Consider the following 19792-nt stretch of genomic DNA (forward strand, 5'->3'; position numbering starts at 1 on the left):
TGCCTGGCTAGTGGCTAACTAACTAACAAGATGTTCAGTAAACTTAACATGTGCAAATATTTGTATGAACATAACAAGATTCAACAACTGAGACATAAACTGAACAAGTTCCACAGACATGGGACCAACAGAAGTGGAATAATGTGTCCCTGAACAAAAGGGGAGTCAAAATCAAAAGTAACAGTCAGTATCTGATATGGCCACCAGCTGCATTAAGTACAGCAGTGCATCTCCTCATGGACTGAACCAGATTTGCCAGTTCTTGCTGTGAGATGTTACCCCACTCTTCCACCAAGGCACCTGCAAGTTCCCGCACATTTCTGGGGGGAATGGCCCAAGCCCTCACCCTCTGATCCAACAGGTCCCAGACGTGCTTAATGTGATTGTGATCCGGGCTCTTCGCTGGCCTTGGCAGAACACTGACATTCCTGTCTTGCAGGAAATCACGCACTGAACGAGCAGTATGGCGGGTGGCATTGTCATGCTGGAGGGTCATGTCAGGATGAGCCTGCAGGAAGGGTACCACAAGAGGGAGGATGTCTTCCCTGCAACGCACAGCTTTGAGATTGCCTGCAATGACAACAAGCTCAGTCCGATGATGCTGTAACACACCGCCCCAGACCATGATGGACCCTCCACCTCCAAATCAATCCCGCTCCAGAGTACAGGCCTCGGTGTAACGCTCATTCCTTCAACGATAAACGCAAATCCGACCGTCACCCCTGGTGAGACAAAACCGCAACCTGTCAGTGAAGAGCACTTTTTGCTAGTCCTGTCTGGTCCAACGACGGTGGGTTTGTGCCCATAGGCGACGTTGTTGCCAGTGATGTCTGGTGAAAACCTGCCTTATAACAGGCCTACAAGCCCTCAGTCCAGCCTCTCTCAGTCTATTGCGGACAGTCTGAGCACTGATGGAGGGATTGTGCGTTCCTGGTGTAACTCGGGCAGTTGTTATTGCCATCCTGTACTGTCCCGCAGGTGTGATGTTCGGATGTACCGATCCTGTGCAGGTGTTGTTACACGTGGTCTGCCACTGCGAGGACGATCAGCTGTCCGTCCTGTCTCCCTGTAGTGCTGTCTTAGGCGTCTCACAGTACGGACATTGCAATTTATTGCCCTGGCCACATCTGCAGTCCTCATGCCTCCTTGCAGCATGCCTAAGGCACGTTCACGCAGATGAGCAGGGACCCTGGGCATCTTTCTTTTGGTGTTTTTCAGTATTTATTTTTCAGTATTTATTTCCACTGAGTGGCGCTGTATGGCCTATATTTTAGTGGGAGCGCTTACAGGGACCTTTCAATATTTTGCTTTTGTGAATGTCGGTCAGTAAGGCAAATGGGCGGGTACTGTGTTAGCCAGTTAAAATCCTCTGATCATATTCCAGCTGAATGGACGTTTTCCAATTGGTCACGTCCCCTTAGCGCTCTAAAATACTGCAATGTGATTTGAGGAACGTTGTTACTGGGTGGTGTGATGAGACTGGTATTCGAAATCAAAGGGGATCGAGTGCAATTGTGTTACAGAATACGTAATATTGTCGTCAACACTGCTGAGAATGAGAAATAGCAAGATTGTGTGTTTCATCATCATGTTATTGAGAAAATATAGAGCAGACTACCAAGTTTACTAGTGTATTTTATTATGGGAAAAAACAATGGGACTCATAATAATTACAATTGCCTACATTGAAAGCTAGTAAAACTACACATTGGGAAAGCACTTTTCAAAAAATGTGACCATGGCATATGTATAGAATTCATTCATAAATGGATTACTCATATTATTAGTATGGTGAAGCTTTATAAAGTATTTATTAAGTAATAATATACTGTATCTGTAATTAAAAAAACAATCAAGCTATCAAAAACAGCACTTTTTAAGACATATGTTTATTAAATAATATGCAAAGCAAGAAAGTAGGTAGTATCACAGTGAGGTATAATGTCCACTGACACATTTTAAAATATCAATAACATATATTCAATAAATGCAGATTGGAATACACGTAACATTCATATATAGATATTCAAATATACATATTTATAATCACAGAGACAAATAGTAACAGAAAAGCACGATGCAAACGCTTTGGCAAAAAGAGTGCATACATTTTGCTAAACATTACATACTGTATACATATTACAGATCGAAAGTACAAAACAAGCATAATAAAAAAATCCAGTGCAAGGTCAGTTTGTCTCTGTCCATGAATGAGTAGCAGCCTATAGTTTTTGTTTAATTTAAACCCCTGGTTTTGTGTGGTTGGTGGTGGTATATTGTCCTGAGATGACCGTACGGCCTGAGACCCAGCTAATTAGGAGAAGGGACCAGCACACTGAGAGGAAGGCTGGAGCCGCTCGACGGACCCTTAGATGCCGCCATCTTGTTGACTTCAGTCGGCCACGTGGCGGTCCTCTTGGTGGTCATGTGTCGGCGAGCATGCTTGGTCAAGTGGTCGCTGCGCATGAAGCGCCGATCGCACATGTTACACACAAACTTCTTCTCGCCGGTGTGTGTTCGCCGGTGGCGGGAGAGCTCGTCGGAGCGGGCAAACTTCTTGTCGCAGCCCTCCCAGTGGCAGCTGAATGGTTTCTCACCTGGACGGCATGGGACAAATGGAAACTATATCAGTAGGAGATAACCCCACTACCTATTCAACATGACCATTAATCAAATTGCCATTGGTTAGAATATCCAGTAAATTGTCTAACAAGTGTGGTGGGGAGGTAGTACCTACCAGTGTGAGTTCTGAGATGGGCCTTGAGGTGGGAACTTTTGAAGTAGGTCTTCTTACAGCCCAGGAAGTTACAGACGTAGTTCCGTCTGCGGGAGAAGTCGGCTTGTGTGGCATTACTATTCTGCCCTGAGGGCATGTAAACTGGAGCTGGGGCCAGGGGCAGGAGCTTGGTGTTCCCGAGGGTCATGACAGTCTGTTGGCATGACGAGGCCTGGTTAACAGGGGACTGGGGAACCACAAACATCACTGTCCCGCGAGTCACTGAGGAGCCCACCAGCTGCAGCGGCTGGGGGAAGGAGGATGGTGACTGGGCTAGTATTGGCTTGGGCCCCCCCCGGGTCTGCATCTGGACCGGACCCTGATGGACAAACGCAGATATCATCCCTGTCCGCCCATTGACTGGAAACACCTGGCAGAGGACCTGGGAGCTTTGGATGGGGAGCGAGGACCGGGAGATGGCTGTGGCCTGGGATGGGGAACTTTCAGTGGGAGGAGTGGAGGGGCCTGTGCTGCTGTCAGGTGAGGATGGACTAACGTCCTTCTCTACCTTAACACATGGACCAGTGCTGCAGCTTTGTGGTTCAGTCTGCATGGGAATGGTCTCAGCCAAAGAGGCTGCTGTAGGGTTTCTGTTGGAGGAGGTGTGCTGTATCCCTATGAGGGACTGAGGTGGAATGTTGATACTGTGCTGTGAGAGGGCCCTGTCAGCAGTGTGACGGATAACGCTGGTCACCATGGCTCTGCTGGCTAGCTCTTGAGCTCCAGAGCTCTCTAAGAGGGGGGCCGTGCCAAGTTGTTGGCCCAGGAGAGGGGCATTCCTGTGGGGCAGACCTGCACAGAGTCTTGGCCGGGATAAGACTGGTCTGGGGCCTGAGCTGGAGCTGGCCAATGAGGTGGTGGTGGTGAGGACAGCTGTGGAGGTGGAGGTCTCGGCAAAGATGGGGCTCTGAGGGGGGGTCATGCACTGGAAAAAGACAGAGAAAGATGAATTAAAGCAGGAATCGCAGGTCGTCCGTGACCCTATGCTGCCCCATTTCTGGTGTAGTGTTTTCGCTTTGAACGAAAACGAGGGGGTTGAGCCCTGGGCTGGCCTTCTGGACTAGGTGTGTCTTTGCGCTAATACCGCCTACACGAATGACCCTGCTGCCCCGGAGCCAGTGTTGCCAGCTTAGTAACTTTGTCGTTATATTTCGCAACTTTTACTGGGAAAAGTTTCTAGCGAAAATTTCAGCTACTTTTCAGGCTGCCTTTAGAGTGTTTTGACACAGGGGGTTTCTATGGTTTTGATAGCATTTAGCGACTTTCCCCACTCAATTATGCTGCAAACGTGAGTGTGAGAAACTGTCTGTGCAACAGAAGTCACATCAATGGTGCATACACAGACAGAGAAGCACAAGGGGAGGGGATGTGCGGCTGAAGAGGGGGTGAAAACGCTACGTCAGGGACTGCAGCTGTGCCGCATCAAGGCAAATTGGTGCTGGGATGTCGTCGCAGCAACATGATCTAGCGACTTCTAGCTTAATCAAGGAGCCAATAGTGGATCTCACTGAAAAATAGTTGGTATTTTTTGCTATGCTTTGTGATTCAATAGTTATTTTGTTGGTAATCGACCAAAATAGTTAGCTATGTTTGCCTATTGAGTTTGTTTGCCTGCCTATATATAGCATTGATTCCTACCTAGTGTGAACTACCCACCAGAACGACTGAATACACAGCGTGGTCAGACAAGTTAACAATGGCTCATCTGCATGACATATTGGTAGACTATGGGCCATCAAGTCATAGGATGGTCACATTAGCATTACACGTTACACTAGTTACAGAGCAACATCACATCCTTTGGAAAGTATTCAGACCCCTTGACATTTTGTTAGGTTACAGCCTAAATCATTTTTTCTCCTCGTCAATCTACACACAATACCCCATAATGACAAGGCAAAAACAGGTTTAGAACCTTTTGCTAATTTATTCAAAATAGAAAACTTAAATATTACATTTACATAAGTATTCAGACCCTTTACTCAGTACTTTGGCAGTGATTACAGCCTTGAGTCTTCTTGGATATGCTGCTACAAGCTTGGCACACTTGTATTTGGAGAGTTTCTCCCATTCTTCTCTGCAGATCCTCTCAAGCTCTGTCAGGTTGCTGCACAGCTATTTTCAGGTCTCTCCAGAGATGTTCGATCGGGTTCAAGTCCAGGCTCTGGCTGGGCCACTCAAGGACATTCAGAGACTTGTCCCGAAGCCACTCCTGCATTGTCTTGGCTGTGTGCTTAGGGCTGTTGTGCTGTTGGAAGATGAACCTTCGCCCCAGTCTAAGGTCCTGAGCGCTCTGGAGCAGGTTTTCATCAGGATCTCTCTGTACTTTGCTCCGTTCATCCTTCCCTCAATCGTGACTAGTTTCCCAGTCCCTGCCGCTGAAAAACATCCCCACAGCATGATGCTGCCACCACCATGCTTAACCATAGGGATGGTGCCAGGTTTGCTCCAGACGTGACGCTTGGCATTTAGGCCAAAAGGTTCCGTCTTGGTTTCATCAGATCAGAGAATCATGGTTCGAGTCCTTTGGGTTGTCCGAGTCCAAGTGGTCCGAGTCCAAGTGGTCCGAGTCCAAGTGGGTTGTCATGTGCCTTTTATTGAGGAGTGGCTTCCGTCTGGCCACTCTACCATAAAGGCCTGATTGGTGGAGTGCTGCAGAGATGGCTGTCCTTCTGGAAGGTTCTCCCATCTCCACAGGGAGGCTCTATCAGAGTGACTATCGGGTTCTTGGTCACCTCCCTGACCAAGCAAGGCCCTTCTCCCCCGATTGCTGAGTTTGGCCAGGCGGCCAGCTCTAGGAAGAGTCTTAGTGGTTCCAAACTTTTTCCATTTAAGAATGTGTTCTTGGGGTCCTTCAAGGCTGCAGACATTTTTTGGTACTCTTCCCCAGATCTGTGCCTCGACACAATTGTGTCTTGGAGCTCCTCGGACAATTCCTTCGACCTCATGGCTTGGTTTTTGGTCTGATATGCACTGTCAACTGTCACTGCATGTAAAATACACTGTTGTGACTGGCTTATTTGGTGGTATCCTACATTCAATATAATACATGAGTTGAATTAAAACATGTTTTACACCCTAGTTATGAGTTGTCCATAATTCATGAGTTAATGCCTGGAGTCTTCACAGATCGTGTGACATAAAACACTACCTTTCTTTCTTTACATTAATGGCAGTCTTATTTGTCATTATTAAGCATTTAACAATTGAATTAGAACATTGAATTTACTTAATCCCTGTACAAATGATGGTTCTTGGAGATCTCGGAAAAATGCACTGTGTAAGTGTAACTATGCCTATGTAACATTTTATTATGTGAAAACAGTTCTCATGGGCACACAAATAAAAATGTAGGCCTATGCCATTGCAAAATCGAATGCTTCTAACCTAAAGAGTCAACTGTCTAGTGATATTGTCGACCTCATCAGCTGATCCAGGAAAGAAAACAAATATTGATAGAAAAATCATGAAGCTGAATATATGTTCTATTACTTCTGGCCACGGAGAACACCAGTACCTGCACGCACCAGGAAAAACAAAGCAATGAGAGCTCTAAACAGCAGACTGAGAAAAGCAAACAATGATAAATCAACGGATAAATCTAATGCATTGGAATAAAGGCTATTTTTTTTTATCAGGGCAAACAAATGGCAAAAATGGACAGCGCCGCCACAGAAATGTACCACTGGTTTGCACTATGTTCACAACTACGGAGAGCATTGAAGAAGATGTGATTTATAAATGGTGTGTACGTTCTCACTAACGTACTCATATTTTATCAATATTATGTTATTGTTCTGGACCTGTTAGTTGTTTAGCACCCCCTAGTGGCAGTTTAAGTGCAGCAGGGTGGAATATAACTGCTTGTGTCATGTGACAGGAAGCAGTTTCTGAAGTGAAGCAATGTTTGACAGAGTAGTTGGAATCCTTCTATATAAGCTGTGTAAGACACAATGTTTGTAAGTACATTTGTTTATTAACACAAGAGAAGTGTTTATCACAAAAATTTTCATGCTTCTGTAAAAGATGAAGAATTGAGTTAGCGGTTAGCTACTTTGCATTGGCTTCAGTGCTATTTCTCCCCAGGGACATCTAGCTGAGTAATATCAAGCATACAGTTGCATTCTAGTAACTTTATTTTATATTTGACTCTAGATTGAGTACTCTTATTCCTTATATTTAGTGCAGTTATTGTGGAATACATTCTGTGCTCTATACTACTGTAACTGAAAACATACTTTACTGTTTGTTGCAGTTTCACACTGTGATTCAAGTAAACTTCCAAAACGGCACCCTATTTCTCACTGAGTTATTTGAATGAGTGTTTAGCTAACTGGATAGCTGGGTAAGGTCTATTTAGCGAGTCCAGTACAGTTATCAAATCAAAATACATTTTCTTTTGGCATATGCAGGATGTTCCGCATATGGGGATATGACGTATTGTACCGTGTACTATGAAATAACAATTTGTTTCATGTTTTCCCAATGTCAACCTATAATGCACAGGATAGCTTGGACTTGTTGGATGGAGGAAACATAGTCAGCCATAGATGTGAATATCCTAACCCTTCAGCTACACTACACGCGTCGCCATCAGCAGTGTCCGTGTGACGTTCTACCTGCTGCATCAGAAACCAACCAAATCAACGTTTCAATTCAAGATAGAAATAAGGTTTGCATCAGCCATTGAGAATTGACCCTCTGTAGCATGGCAGTAAGGATGCATTGTGGTTATACTGGCTCTGATGACCTTCTAGTAGGGGTTGAAAGGTGGGAACCAGGAACAGCACATAACAGTTTGTGGCCTGGAGGTGAGGGACCTGGCAACAGAGTTGTTATTCCAAGCTGCTATGTGTGGAAAGTACTGGCCTCCCGTGATCCGCTTCAGCAAATGTTAGGCTTTATTCCTGGGAGCTGGTAGCTAGCTGTATATGTCCTGCCTTGTGTGTGTTTCATTTAAGTTCTACAAGTGTTCAGTTGTCATTGTAATTGTCCCATTTCTTTTTAGAAATCAGTCACATTTTTGTTTTTAATTTTGAATTCAAATGTAAATGTGGATTTTTTTTTACATAACAGAGATTTGTGGTCAGTTTTTTTTAATCATGCAGTAAGTAGTCCAAGTTATCCATGGTTCTGTTACTCCGGCAGTGTTGATGGTGATTGGAAAGAAAAAGTCATATCACTCGAATAAATTGAAATCCCTTATTTGCGCAAGTGTCAAATGCCTTTCCAAACCAAAAATGTCAGAATACAGACGATGATAGCTAGCTAGCTACGGTTAGCAGCTAATGTAGCTAGCAGGCTAAAAATGCAACCAACACTTACAGTGCATTTGGAAAGTATTCAGAGCCCTTGACTTTTTCCACATTTTGTTTAAGCCTTTGTTACAAAGAAGATTCTCTGGTCTGATGAAACCAAGATTGAACTCTTTGGCCTGCATGCCAAGCGTCACGTCTGGAGGAAACCTGGCACCATCCCTATGGTGAAGCATGGTGGTGGCAGTGTCATACTGTGGGGATGTTTTTCAGCGGCAAGGACTGGGAGACTAGTCAGGATCGAGGGATGAACGGAGCAAAGTAGAGAGTGATCCTTGATGAAAACCTGCTCCAGAGCGCTCAGGACCTCAGACTGGGGCGAAGGTTCACCTTCAAACAGGACAACGACCCTAAGCACACAGCCAAGACAACGCAGGAGTGGCTTCGGGACAAGTCTCTGAATGTTCTTGAGTGGCCCAGCCAGAGCCCCGACTTGAACCCGATCGAACATCTCTGGAGACCTGAAAATAGCGCTGCAGCAACCTGACAGAGCTTGAGAGGATCTGCAGGGAAGAATGCGAGAAACTGCCCAAATAAAGGTGTGCCAAGCTTATAGCGTCGTACCCAAGAAGACTCTCGAGGCCGTCATCGCTGCCAAAGGTGCTTTAACAAAGTACTGTGTAAAAGGTCTGAATACTTATGTAAATGTGATATTTCAGTTTTTTTTGCTTTGTCATTATGGGGTATTGTGTGTAGATTGATGAGGGAAAAAACAATTTAATACATTTTAGAATAAGGCTGTAATGTAACAAATGTGGAAAAAGTCAAGGGGTCTGAATACTTTCCGAATGCACTGTACCTAACGTTACCAATCCATGAGAGCGGTGGCCATGTTGGCGTCACTCTTTCACCTTTCAAAATTAACTCCAATGTTTATCCGGTTTCTGGATTGGTCATGAACAGTCTTTTACTCGCTTCTTTTTCTCTTTTGGGGTCGTTGATTCAGATCCAAGAACAGAGAATGATACCTGTTGGCTACGTCTGCTCTGTTTGTTTCTGGTGACAGTAACATTAGATTGCAAGTGAATTTCACTTCCTCTCCAGCTCCGGGGCAGCAGGGTCATTCGAGTAGGCGGGATTAGCCAGACACACCTAGCCCAGAAGGACAGCCCAAAACAGTTCAGGGCTCAATCCCCTTGTTTTCGTTCCATTTGAACCCACTACACAAGAAGTGGGGCGGCATAAGGTTGCCCACAACCTGCAGATTCTTGCTTTAAACATTTTAACTCTCAAATGTGACACAAACCCATTCAATTCTCTATTCCTAAAAAGCTGATTGTAGTTTTGATTAAAATGGCAGCCACTGGTTAGTCCCAACCAATCATGTTTCTAGACTAACAACGTTAGCATAGAAAAGGGATTTTTTTACAGTAGAAATTCAAACCACTGAGCCTACATAATGGGATTCCACTCACCAGTGATGAGAGTGCGATCAGATCCTTGGGGGACTCCATGCTCTCAGGGTGCAGGAGGAGAGAGTCGCAGGAGTCAGAGGTAGGTGTCAGGGGGCGTGGCTTGTGGTTTGCTGACCTTTGACCCCAGGAGCTCATGCTGACGAGTGCCTCGGCGGCCTCCAGGTCGTGGTACTCAAAGGTGCTGCAGCAGGACTGCTCACTGTCGTACCTGTTCCTCTCCATCATCATCACCCTGATGTCCGTTAGATCAGCCTGATGGGAGGCCACAGGGAAAATGCACCGCCAATCACCATCTGTGTCCCAAATGGAACCCCTTTCCCTATATAGTAAACTACCTTTGACCAGAGCCCTATGGGCCATTAGATCAGACGGAGTGTGGGAGAGAATGAGCCCACAGCGAGGATGCACCATTAATCAGACCAGAAATCAGTTTAGGCAATACTAACATGCACTCTAGTCTATTTATTCCCCCACCCTCCAAATAAAGAAAATTCTGTCCAAAAACTTAAATTGAGACCGGCCCAGTGGGCTGAAGATGGACCAGCCCATCTGGCATTTGCCCAAACTGCCCATTAGCCAGTCCACTTCTTACTGCTGTTCTATATTTTATTTTTATTTTTTGCATATCTATTTTTTACTTAACACTTATTTTTCTAAACTGCATTGTTGGTTAAAGGCTTGTAAGTAAGCATTTCACTGTTGTATTCGGTGCATGTGACAAATACAATTTCATTTAATCACAATTACAGCTCAATAGCTTCTGATGGCTGCAGACTCTTTTCAACGCTGACAATCTATCTCACAAAATATCTCTAGAGTCCTACTACTGCACTGGTTCCCTCAGATGGTTTTAGCTCAAGTCATGAACCATATATGCCTCAAAATGGTGGAAAACACATATAGACAGTAGTCAATGAACAAGGGTTGGGTATTCTTCTAGATGTGCATGTAGCTATGTAGTGCAGTTTGTTGTCATCCGCTGAATGCTCAGCTGCACGTAGTGAGGCTGCTAGCTGCTTTAGAGGAATGGCGAGAGAGAGGGGCCCCACTGCAACGCTAGGCTAACGGCAGCCATTTGAGCGGGTGGCTGGCAGGTGGGTGGGTGGGTGCATCCAATCCTCCCAGTTCCCAGTAGCTCACATAACATTGGACATCACCAAAAAATAGACGTGAGTAATGTGCTACATCAACAACAAAAACCCACAATAGTCGATTTGATTAACATGTAAAAACTGTGTGGGCTGCATCAGGAAGTATTGGGTTGAATTGAGAACCCCCTCATTTTATTTAACTGTTGAAAACACCCCCCCAGCAATAACAACCAGCCACTTGTTTTATTGACACACATGGAAGCAGCTCATAATCCAATTCCGATCTTCATGCTTTTATCAATTAGCTAATCTATGAATCAATCGTCAATTTATGTCCAAAATGTTCAACCAAGCAGACTGTGATAAATGGCACATAGTAATACATCTAACACAGTAGTCTAGTTGAGCCCCGCTAAAATGCAAAATGAGATGTACAGTTCCATTTGGCTTTTAGGGGCCACAATTACAATGTAACACGATATCAAATACAATTTTATTCGTCACATACACAGTTTACAGCAGGTATATCATGTGCAACGAAATGCTTATGCGCTAGCTCTCGCAACAATGCAGTACATTAATCAATAATAACAATTAAAGTAATTTAAAAAAAACAAGTAATGGAGTAGGTAGTATGCATATTAATAATGGACTGTATTTACAAATATAAGATGGGCAGTGACTTGGTCACGCAGTAGAATAAATAGAATATAATTGATATATATATAATATAACAGTAGCGTTGTGTGTGTGTGAGAGAGAGAATTCTACGCGCGTGTGTGACTTCTGAGCGCATGTGTGTTTGTTTGTGTAACAATGTGTGTGTGTAACAATTTAAAATAACAACGTATAATCATTTTGAAAAAAGTATTATTACAATGTAACAATGCAGTGATATAAAGCGGATATAATGTAGCAATGTGTGATAACACCGTTGATACAGTGGCCGTGGCGCAGGGATACACTAGTTTCATTCTGACTTCAACTAAACCAGACTGCCTGGGTTAAAAAAAACATCACGTTCAACTTGGGCTGCTTGCTTCAATGCATTCAATTCAAGTTATATAATACTGTAATGTGTGTGTGTGTGTATGGAACTTATCGATGATCTTGAAATACCTGAAGATAACTGATCACTGATTTAAATTTAAAGTAAAAATCAATCAACTTACCCGACAAGATTGCTATGAATTCGGGGGTGATGTGAAAGTCACCATATGGAAAGTATGAGTAAAACAATAATAGTAGAGACAGTAGCAATTCAACAACTCAATGAGCCCTGAGCACACAAGTAATTCCCGCTGCCAGTTGTTGAGACTGGCCTTAGCTGAGTGAATCAAAAGGTGAGACGAAAAAAACAGAAACAAAATTCAGAGCAGACTGGCGGCTGGTAACATGTTACCAATCAAAAACAAAGGTGTAGCGGACGTCGTCCAATCAGAGCGCAAGCAGCGCGTGATCAGTACGTGTCTGCGTCGCGATTGGAGCAAAGAGGGTGCGTGGCTGTTGGAAGGCGTGACGAAGGAGTCAGTGGTGTCAGAGTAAACCCAGTGAACTCAATGCTCGAGAACTAGGGGAAAGGTTGAAACGGCGAATCATGCACGCGTCTGGCTTGCTTTGGAACGGGAGCGCGCGCTAAGCGGGCATGCGCGAAATGGTCACAAAGAAATGAATAGGGAAACTGCAGAATGTAATACGTTGGCTTCGAAAATAAAGAATTAGCTGTGTATTTTTAATTTTTTAAATCTGATAATATCTTTATTATTTTATTATCGATTCGTGTAATTGCATTGTAGAAATCTGGTGTATAAATGCCTGTTACTCTAAGTGTAAATAAATGTTGTGAATCAATCGGGTCATAAAATTCATATTAGAGATTTTACATTTATTTTATATATACAGTAATACGATTATACAATTAGGCTATTATGATAGTTCTCATTTTCTGATCTATGGGAATATATGTTGAAATATAAACGGAGCTTCATTGTCATGACATTCTGAACAACTGCATCAATACCCATAGTAAACAAAAACAATCCCACAATTTTTTTAAGTAAATAATCAAATTATGCAACATGATCAAATATGATCACAGAGTAGTGTGTGGAAGAATAGAAAATGTCAACAAAGGGCCCACTGAAACACTTCTAAAATGCACAAATTACAGAATTTATAATATACTGAGATGTAATTTATATATATTTTAATTTAAATGTTAAATGTACACTCAGTGGCCAGTTTATAAGGTAAACCCATATAGTACCGGGTCGGACTCCTTTGCCTCCAGAACAGCCAAAATTCTTTGGGGCATGGAAACGTTGGTCAATTGGTATCAAGGGACCTAACGTGTGCCAGGAAAACATTCCCCACACAAATACACCACCACCACCAGCCTGTATCATTGACACCAGACAGGAAAGGGCCATGCTGCTAATGGGGATTCGTCAAACCAGGCGTTGTTTTTCCACTCATCAATTGTCCAGTGTTGGTGATCGTGTGCCCACTGGAGCCGCTTCTTGTTTATAGCAAATAGGAGGTGAACCCGGTGTGGTCGTCTGCTGCAATAGCCCATCCGTGACAAGGACCGACGAGTTGTGTGTTCCGAGACGCCATTCTGCACACCACTGTTGTACTGCGCCGTTATTTGCCGGTTTGTGGGCTGATGTTAGCTTGCATGATTCTTTCCATTGTCTTTCGATCTCTCATCAACAAGCTGTTTTCACCCACAGGACTGCCGCTGACTGGATGTTTTTAGTTTTTCTCACTACTCTCAGTAAACCCTTGACACTGTCGTGCGTGAAAAGCCCAGGAGGCTGGTTATGAGATACTACAACAGGCGTGCCTTGCACCGACAATCATGCCATGTTCAAAGTCACTTAGATCACTCGCTTTGCCCATTCTAATGTTCAATAGAACAGTAACTGAATGCCTCGATGCCTGTCTGCCTGCTTTATATAGCAAGCCACGGGCACATGACTCACTGTCTGTAGGAGCGAACCATTTTCGTAAAACTGGGTGGTGTCCCTAATAAACTGGCCACCGAGTGTATATTTCAGTTTAGGTATATAAATTCTATGCAGTGGAGGCTGCTGAGGGGAGGACGACTCATAATAATGGCTGGAATGGAGTCAATGGAATGGTATCAACCAAATGGAAAACACTTCTTTGATGTTTTTCATACCATTCCATTGACTCCATTCCAGCCATTATTATGAGCCGTCCTCCCCTCAGCAGCCTACACTGTTTCTGTGTCTCCTATTGTCTTCCTGTGCGCTTTGCCGTTTTCCTCCTCTCCAGTCTCTAATGACTGAATCCCGAATCCGCACCCCACTCTCCTGCCCCCTTTCCCTCCCTTCCTTCCCTCCCTCCCGCTCCCTTTTCCCTCCTTTCCCCCCGCCAGCTGGTGAACCCAAGGACTCCTATGCATTGAGATTGGTAACAGGCTCCCTATAAATAATTTCAGGGTGGGGCCTGGAAGGGAGCTCGCTTCACCCCTTTTGTTGTGGTTGTACATTACATTAACCCTTAAAAGGACCTTTTTATTTCACTTGGTGCTGCCCAGGCTTGAGCACATCCAGGTCCAATGGGCTTTGCTCCATTTGACAGTGAACTGAACCACAGAAAATGAGCACCGCTTGTGTAAATAAGAAATGCATCAGAAGTCTTCCATGTTTTGCGATCTTGGAGGGTTGAGAGAGAATACATCAGTCATTCAGTCTGAGATAGAGGCAGCAGACAAAGAGCTTTTTCTCATTCCACACCGGCTCCCTGGAGGTTGTATTAAGCTCACACTAAGAACCCTCATTTCAATCTACAGTGGGATCCAAATTTATTGACACCCTTGATAAAGATGAGCAAAACTGTCTTTATAGAATAAATACAAATACTGAGCTATATTGTATGCACCAAAACATTTGGAAATTATATTATTTTAAACTAATACAATTGCTCAGAGCAAGAGATTTTGTTTAACATTTAATATATACTGCTCAAAAAAATAAAGGGAACACTTTAACAACACAATGTAACTCCAAGTCAATCACACTTCTGTGAAATCAAACTGTCCACTTTAGGAAGCAACACTGATTGACAATAAATTTCACATGCTGTTGTGCAAATGGAATAGACAACAGGTGGAAATTATAGGCAATAAGCAAGACAGCCCCAATAAAGGAGTGGTTCTGCAGGTGGAGACCACAGACCACTTCTCAGATCCTATGCTTCCTGGCTGATGTTTTGGTCACTTTTGAATGCTGGTGGTGCTTTCACTCTAGTGGTAGCATGAGACGGAGTCGACAACCCACACAAGTGGCTCAGGTAGTGCAGCTCATCCAGGATGGCACATCAATGCGAGCTGTGGCAAGAAGGTTTGCTGTGTCTGTCAGCATAGTGTCCAGAGCATGGAGGCGCTACCAGGAGACAGGCCAGTACATCAGGAGACGTGGAGGAGGCCGTTGGGGGGCAACAACCCAGCAGCAGGACCGCTACCTCCACCTTTGTGCAAGGAGGAGCAGGAGGAGCACTGCCAGAGCCCTGCAAAATTACCTCCAGCAGGCCACAAATGTGCAAGTGTCTGCTCAAACGGTCAGAAACAGACTCCATGAGGGTGGTATGAGGGCCCGACGTCCACAGGTGGGGGTTGTGCTTACAGCCCAACACCGTGCAGGACGTTTGGCATTTGCCAGAGAACACCAAGATTGGCAAATTCGCCACTGGCGCCCTGTGCTCTTCACAGATGAAAGCAGGTTCACACTGAGCACATGTGACAGACGTGACAGAGTCTGGAGACGCCGTGGAGAACGTTCTGCTGCCTGCAACATCCTCCAGCATGACCGGTTTGGCGGTGGGTCAGTCATGGTGTGGGGTGGCATTTCTTTGGGGGGCTGCACAGCCCTCCATGTGCTCGCCAGAGGTAGCCTGACTGCCATTAGGTACCGAGATGAGATCCTCAGACCCCTTGTGAGACCATATGCTGGTGCAGTTGGCCCTGGGTTCCTCCTAATGCAAGACAATGCTAGACCTCATGTGGCTGGAGTGTGTCAGCAGTTCCTGCAAGAGGAAGGCATTGATGCTATGGACTGGCCCGCCCGTTCCCCAGACCTGAATCCAATTGAGCACATTTGGGACATCATGTCTCGCTCCATCCACCAACGCCACGTTGCACCACAGGCTGTCCAGGAGTTGGCGGATGCTTTAGTCCAGGTCTGGGAGGAGATCCCTCGGGAGACCATCCGCCACCTCATCAGGAGCATGCCCAGGCGTTGTAGGGAGGTCATACAGGCACGTGGAGGCCACACACACTACTGAGCCTCATTTTGACTTGTTTTAAGGACATTACATCAAAGTTGGATCAGCCTGTAGTGTGGTTTTCCACTTTAATTTTGAGTGTGACTCCAAATCCAGACCTCCATGGGTTGATAAATTGGATTTCCATTGATTATTTTTGTGTGATTTTGTTGTCAGCACATTCAACTATGTAAAGAAAAAAGTATTTAATAAGATTATTTCATTCATTCAGATCTAGGATGTGTTGTTTAAGTGTTCCCTTTATTTTTTTGAGCAGTGTATATATTTTTTCAAAAAGGTAGGGGTCAGAAATATTGCCACTTCTGTTTTCAATACCTTTCAATTGATCGTGGAGTACAGGAAACGGGGAGGAGCACAGCCCTATTGTCATCGACAGGGCTGCAGTGGAGAGGGTATAATAAAATGTTCCTCAGTGTGCACATCACAGAGAACCTCACATAGTCCAACCACACCACCACATGGTAAAAAAGTTGCAGCCGCGCCACTTCAACCTCAGGTGCCTGAAGAAATTTGGCCTAAAGAAGCTCTACAGCCGCACTATCGAGAGCATCTTGACCGGCTGCATCACCGCCTGTACGGCAACTGCACCGCCCCCAACCAGGAGGCCCAACAGAGGGTGGTGCAGACGGCCCAACACATCACTGGGGTAAGCTACCTGCCCTCCAGGACATCTACAGCAGGCGGTGCCTGAGGAAGGTCCGAAAGATCGTCAAGGAGCCATGGACTGTTGTCTCTGTAACCATCTGGCAAGCGGTATCGGAGTATCGGGTCTTGAACCAACAGTCACCAAGACAGCTTCTACCACCAGACAATCAGACTTCTGAAAAGCTAAACCCAGCTGTTTCTCTTCACAGACCTGCACCTTAGAGACTATTTGCACCAGAGAGACTATATACACCTTAGAAATTATTTGCACTGACTACCCACACATCCAATCCTTCCACGCAAACTTCCACAAACTGTAAATACAGTCCATTATTACTATGCATACTACGCCTTCTATTACTTCTACTACTTCTACTACTTGTTATTTTGAGTCATTTCATTGTTGTTATTCATGAATGTACTGCATTGTTGAGAGAGCTACCACATAAGCATTTCACTGCACCTTTTATACCTGTTGTAAACTGTATGTGACGAATACATTTTGATTTGAGCCTTTTTCTGAAATGTTTTCTGAGTTGGAGAGCACATTGGGAAGGATCTTAGACCATTCCTCCATACAGAATCCTTGATATCCTTTGTATGCACTTAGGGACTGCTCTGTTCAATCAAAACCACAGGTTTGTCATTGTTCCCCTCGAATCAGGGACTGATTTAGACCTGGAACACATGGTGGGTGCAATTAATGATCAGGTAGAACAGAATACCAGCAGGCTCCGGACCTTGTAGGGTCAGAGTTGAGTACCTCTGATCTACACGTTTAAGACAAAGAAAAGCTGTCAAACACCTGAATGCATGTCCAATAAATGCCCATTTCTTTCTCTTTGGTTGCCACAATTATTGACACGCTTGACAAAAATGACTCTCCGTGCTTTCTTCGATTGCGCAAGGGGAGACCTGAAAAGTTACATTGTCTGGCGCACAGGAGACCTGGGTTAGAACCCCGTCAGTCAAACGAACACGTCTTCAGGTCTCAAGCGATAAGGTTGTTCATCACAATGCATGGATCAGAAAACCACCGCTCTTGCACTCTCATTGGGGCGCACAGATCCTTTTGCTTCTGTTTGCCACAGAAGGTGTTGTTGTTCTAACCCAGTCAGTTATATTGGTGCTGTGATCTCTGAGTATGAGGTCAAAGGGGGGGTGAAATGTAACCGAGGTCCACGCTCTTTTGCTGAGTAACCTTGCTGGAGACTTGAAGATTTGTGTAAGCTTCCTGAACTCATCCCTTTGGGCTTTAGCTAAGTGGGCTAACACACTCTTGTGACATGCAGGAGACCCGTTTCGAACCGAGTAGCAATATTAAATAGAGAGTGGAAAAGCTACCCTTAGAAGGGCTATTCAACTATACTGTTATGGGGGTCAAATTGTCACACTCTTCTAACATCATAGTTTTGTATATTTTTTTATTTACATTTTTAACCTAGGCAAGTCAGTTAAGAACAAATTCTTAGTTTACATGACAGTCTACTGGGGAATAGTGAGTTAACTGCCTTGTTCAGAACAGATTTTTACCTTGTCAGCTCAGAGATTCAATCCAGCAACCTTTTGGTTACTGGCCCAACGCTCTGACCACTAGGCTACCTGCCACCCCAGGTATATATAGTGTATGTGGAAAAATTACAGGCACAAGGAAGCCAAGGGTATGAAAGAGTCACAGGAGTCAAATGAAAGCCATCAATCCAGCAATATTTAAGTGACAAGTGGATTTTGCACCCTTCTAACACAGGAAATAGATGGCTGAAAAATACAGATTCTCAAGTGGGCAGGGCATACGAGGATGTATCTGCAGGGGTTGGACGTCGTCGTGCTAAAACCAACACACACGCATATCTTTCTCTCATTCTGCAACTTTCTTCTCACTAAGTTCCAAAAGAGGCCAGATCAATCCAGTCTCACCTTATTCACACAGTGAGTTTGTTATCCTCGCTCTATAGATTGCGTTGTTTTAAGGCAACGCGTAGCACCTGTTGAAGCTGTGGGTGTAGAAGGCATTGTAATGTTGTGTGTAGGGCAGGGAGCAGGGAAGCTGTTTGGCTGGGAGTTGCAGGGTGACGCCACACTGCAAGCCAAGGGTAGCCCTGGGCCGCTATGCAGGCAGCTGATAGCCAAGAGACCTAGAGAGAAAGAGAGAGAGCGAGAGAGAGAGAGCGGGTTGGTGGGAGGGGAGGTAAACTGAATGAACTTTGATACCATTTCACGCACACACGCTCATGCACACACCCTCATGCACACACACACACACACACACACAATGCCTCCAGACTCCAGTAGAGGAGCGGTAGTGTAGTGTAGTGTAGTGCACATATATAAAATCTTTAGCTGCCAGCCGCTCCATGCTAAAATACACTGAGGGATAACAGATCTGGCTCCCCAACTACCCTGCTGACCCAGCATATATACACTTCTGGTATTTTCTAACCACAGAATGTTTAAAGCATTGCCTTGCTTTAAAACAAATCTATTTGGACCTCAGTAGGATCACATATGAAATGTAGTGTTTTCCAAGACATCCTTTGGGGGCCAGGAGACGAAAGTCATGCAATTTCTTACGAACAAAGAAGTCATTGTTCAACACAGCCAAATGTCAACCCCAGTTTCTGAGTGTGAGCAACCTACATTTCAATTGTTTTACCTTGTATAGTCATGCTTTTACTATATAGGAGCATGTCATGTTAAGCTAAGTGGATGGTCTTTCCTGTGAATCAAATGAGAATTCTAAAACATGGAGAGATATATGAACCAAAATCCCACTATGACATCAACACATGACATCACCCCAAGCTACAAGAAATTCGAATTGGGTGGCTGTTGTCTTGGAAACGCTGGAATATGGAGTAAACCAACACTTTGCTTGCTAGACTCCGCTTAGACTTAATGGGGAGACGTGATTGGTGTTTTGGCATGGGATGGGATAGTAACTTATTATGGTGAGAAAAAACAGAAAGGAAGGGATGGGATCATAAGCTGCTGTCCACATCAAGGTTTGTTTATGATCTATAATATATCATTTGCATTAGTTATTGAGCTGACCTTTTGGGTTGTGTGCAAATTAGAACTTTAGTGCGTGGAATGCTCGAGGGGTGCCTAAGGTCATGTCCCGTTGTCCTAGCAGTTGTGAACATTACCCAGAGGTCAGAGGTCGCGCTTTCAAGCCTACTCCCAACCCCACATTTGTGCCCTTTAGAACTTCTAAAGCCCAGGAACACAGAATCAATATCC

General features: G+C 44.6%; 1 protein-coding gene across 1 annotated transcript; it reads right to left on the reverse strand.

Moving 5' to 3' along the window:
* Positions 1-1622: 1622 nt before the first annotated feature.
* Positions 1623-11956, reverse strand: klf11a (Kruppel like factor 11a). The gene is made up of 4 exons (XM_029754888.1): positions 11770-11956; positions 9507-9758; positions 2738-3701; positions 1623-2597 (listed from the first exon to the last, which is right to left on the reverse strand). Exons 2-4 carry the CDS (start codon positions 9732-9734, stop codon positions 2311-2313), a joined length of 1479 nt encoding a protein of 492 aa, XP_029610748.1. The 5' UTR covers positions 9735-9758; positions 11770-11956; the 3' UTR covers positions 1623-2310.
* Positions 11957-19792: the final 7836 nt, after the last annotated feature.

This window comes from Salmo trutta, chromosome 1 (assembly GCF_901001165.1).
Source record: "Salmo trutta chromosome 1, fSalTru1.1, whole genome shotgun sequence".
Classification (NCBI taxonomy): domain Eukaryota; kingdom Metazoa; phylum Chordata; class Actinopteri; order Salmoniformes; family Salmonidae; genus Salmo; species Salmo trutta.